This window comes from Lepidothrix coronata, unplaced genomic scaffold, assembly GCF_001604755.1.
Source record: "Lepidothrix coronata isolate B3197 unplaced genomic scaffold, Lepidothrix_coronata-1.0 Scaffold343, whole genome shotgun sequence".
NCBI classification, from domain to species: Eukaryota; Metazoa; Chordata; class Aves; order Passeriformes; family Pipridae; genus Lepidothrix; species Lepidothrix coronata.
Window position 1 is genome coordinate 146,322 of NW_016690523.1, and position 2,162 is coordinate 148,483.

The 2,162-nt window shown below is 60.9% G+C and overlaps 1 protein-coding gene across 1 annotated transcript; it reads left to right on the forward strand.

Annotated features, from left to right (window-relative positions):
• The first annotated feature begins 61 nt into the window (after positions 1-61).
• NEUROD2 (neuronal differentiation 2) lies at positions 62-1,798 on the forward strand. The gene has a single exon (XM_017838480.1). It carries the CDS (start codon positions 111-113, stop codon positions 1,185-1,187), a length of 1,077 nt encoding a protein of 358 aa, XP_017693969.1. The 5' UTR covers positions 62-110; the 3' UTR covers positions 1,188-1,798.
• Positions 1,799-2,162: the final 364 nt, after the last annotated feature.

The following is a 2,162-nucleotide window of genomic DNA, read 5'->3' on the forward strand; positions in this document are numbered from 1 at the left end:
GGCGGCCCCGCGCCCAATTCGTTTTCGCCGGTACCGGGGGGGGGGGGGGGGGTGGGCGGGCGGCGGGGCCGCCGGTAACGCCTGGCTCTTTGCCCCCCGCTGCAGCCACCATGTTGACGCGACTTTTCAGCGAGCCCAGCCTGGTCCCCGAAGTCCCGAAATTCCCCGGTTGGGCCGAGGAGTGCGAGGAGGATGCCCGGAGCGAGAAGGAGGAGCGGGCGGGGAAGGGCTGCGCCCTCCCCGAGGAGCCGCCCGAGGGCTCGCTGGGGGAGAGCAAGGAGGAAGGGGAGCTAGGAGGGGACGAGGAGGAGGAGGAGGAGGAGGAGGAAGGCCTGGAGGAGGCGGAGGGCGAGCGGCCCAAGAAGCGCGGCCCCAAGAAGAGGAAGATGACGAAGGCGCGGCTGGAGCGGTCGAAGCTGCGGCGGCAGAAGGCGAACGCCCGGGAGAGGAACCGGATGCACGACCTGAACGCGGCCCTGGACAACCTGCGCAAGGTGGTTCCCTGCTACTCCAAAACCCAAAAACTCTCCAAAATCGAGACCCTCCGCTTGGCCAAGAACTACATCTGGGCTCTCTCCGAGATCCTGCGCTCGGGCAAGCGGCCCGACCTGGTCTCCTACGTGCAGACTCTGTGCAAGGGGCTGTCCCAGCCCACCACCAACCTGGTGGCCGGCTGCCTCCAGCTCAACTCCCGCAACTTCCTGACGGAGCAGGGGCAGGAGGGGGGTCGGTTCCACGGCCCCAACGCCGCCTCCTTCGCCGTGCACCCCTACCCCTACCCCTGCTCGCGGCTGGCCGCGGCGCCCTGCCCGCCCGCCGCCGGCCCCGGGCCGCACGGGCTGAGGACACACGGCTACTGCGCCTCCGCCTACGAGAGCCTCTACGGCAACACCTCCCCCGACTACAACAGCTCGGAGTACGACGGGGGGCTCAGCCCCCCGCTCTGCATCAACGGCAACTTCTCCCTCAAGCAGGACTCTTCATCCCCCGACCACGAGAAAAGCTACCACTACTCTATGCACTACTCGGCGCTGCCCGGCTCCCGCCCCGCCGCCCACAACCTGGTCTTCGGGTCGGCGGGGATGCGCGGGGGGGTCCACTCCGAGAACATCTTCCCCTACGACATGCACCTCCCGCACGAGCGGGGCCCCATGTACGAGGAGCTCAACGCCTTCTTCCACAACTGACCCCCTCCCCGACACCCCTCCCCATCCCCGAGGTGGCGGGGAGGGAGGGGGAGACCCCCCTCCACACCCCCCCCCACCCGCGGCGGCCCCGCGGACCGGCCCCCGGGGCTCCGCCGTGGGCTTTGGTGCAATATGGGGACCCGGCCCCGGCGGCGGGTCCCCGCGCCCCGTGGGGACAAAGTGCTTTTTTGGGAGGATTTCCCCTTTTCCTTAAATTTTTTATTAGTATTTATTTCGTTATTTTAAAATTTTGTTATTTATTGTTCTTTGTTATTTAATGTAATTTATTTAGTTATTTTATTACCGCTATTATCACCGCGATTATTATAATAACTGCCACAACAATTATAACGACTACAGCCATTATTACAATTACATTATTATTACTATTATTATTATTATTATTATTAATATTATTATTTTTTTTCCCGGGGGAGATGTCCCGCACTGGCCGATCCCCCCCCATCCAGCCCGTCGGAGCCCCCCCGGTGCCCAGCGCGACCCTCTGGGTCGAGCCGCTTCGTTTCCCTTTGAATTCGTTTTAATTTAATTTTATATATTTATTTTTTAAAATTTTTTTTCCCCCTCCCATCCCCCCCAGTTTGGGCCGTTTCTCCCCGACCCCGCCCTGACCCCGACCCCCCCCGCACCCCCCCGGCATTGGACACCCGCTGCCCCGGCCCGTGGGAGCGAGAGGAGCCCGCGCTGCGGCGCGGAGTGAAACTTTCCGAAGCAATAAAGAGGCGCAGGGAGGAACGAACCCCAATTTCTATCTATGCAAGAGGCCAGGCCCGGCGGACGCTCCGAGATGCACTTTGCTTTGGGGGGGCCCCGGCCCCGCTCCCCGCCCCGGGAGCTCCTCGCAGCGCGTGTGTCAGGACGTTTTTTACCTGTTTTAAAAAACTTGAAACGGAAAAAAAAAAAAAAAAAAAAGGGAAAAAAAAAACGATAAAAATTAAAAAAAAAAAAAAAAAG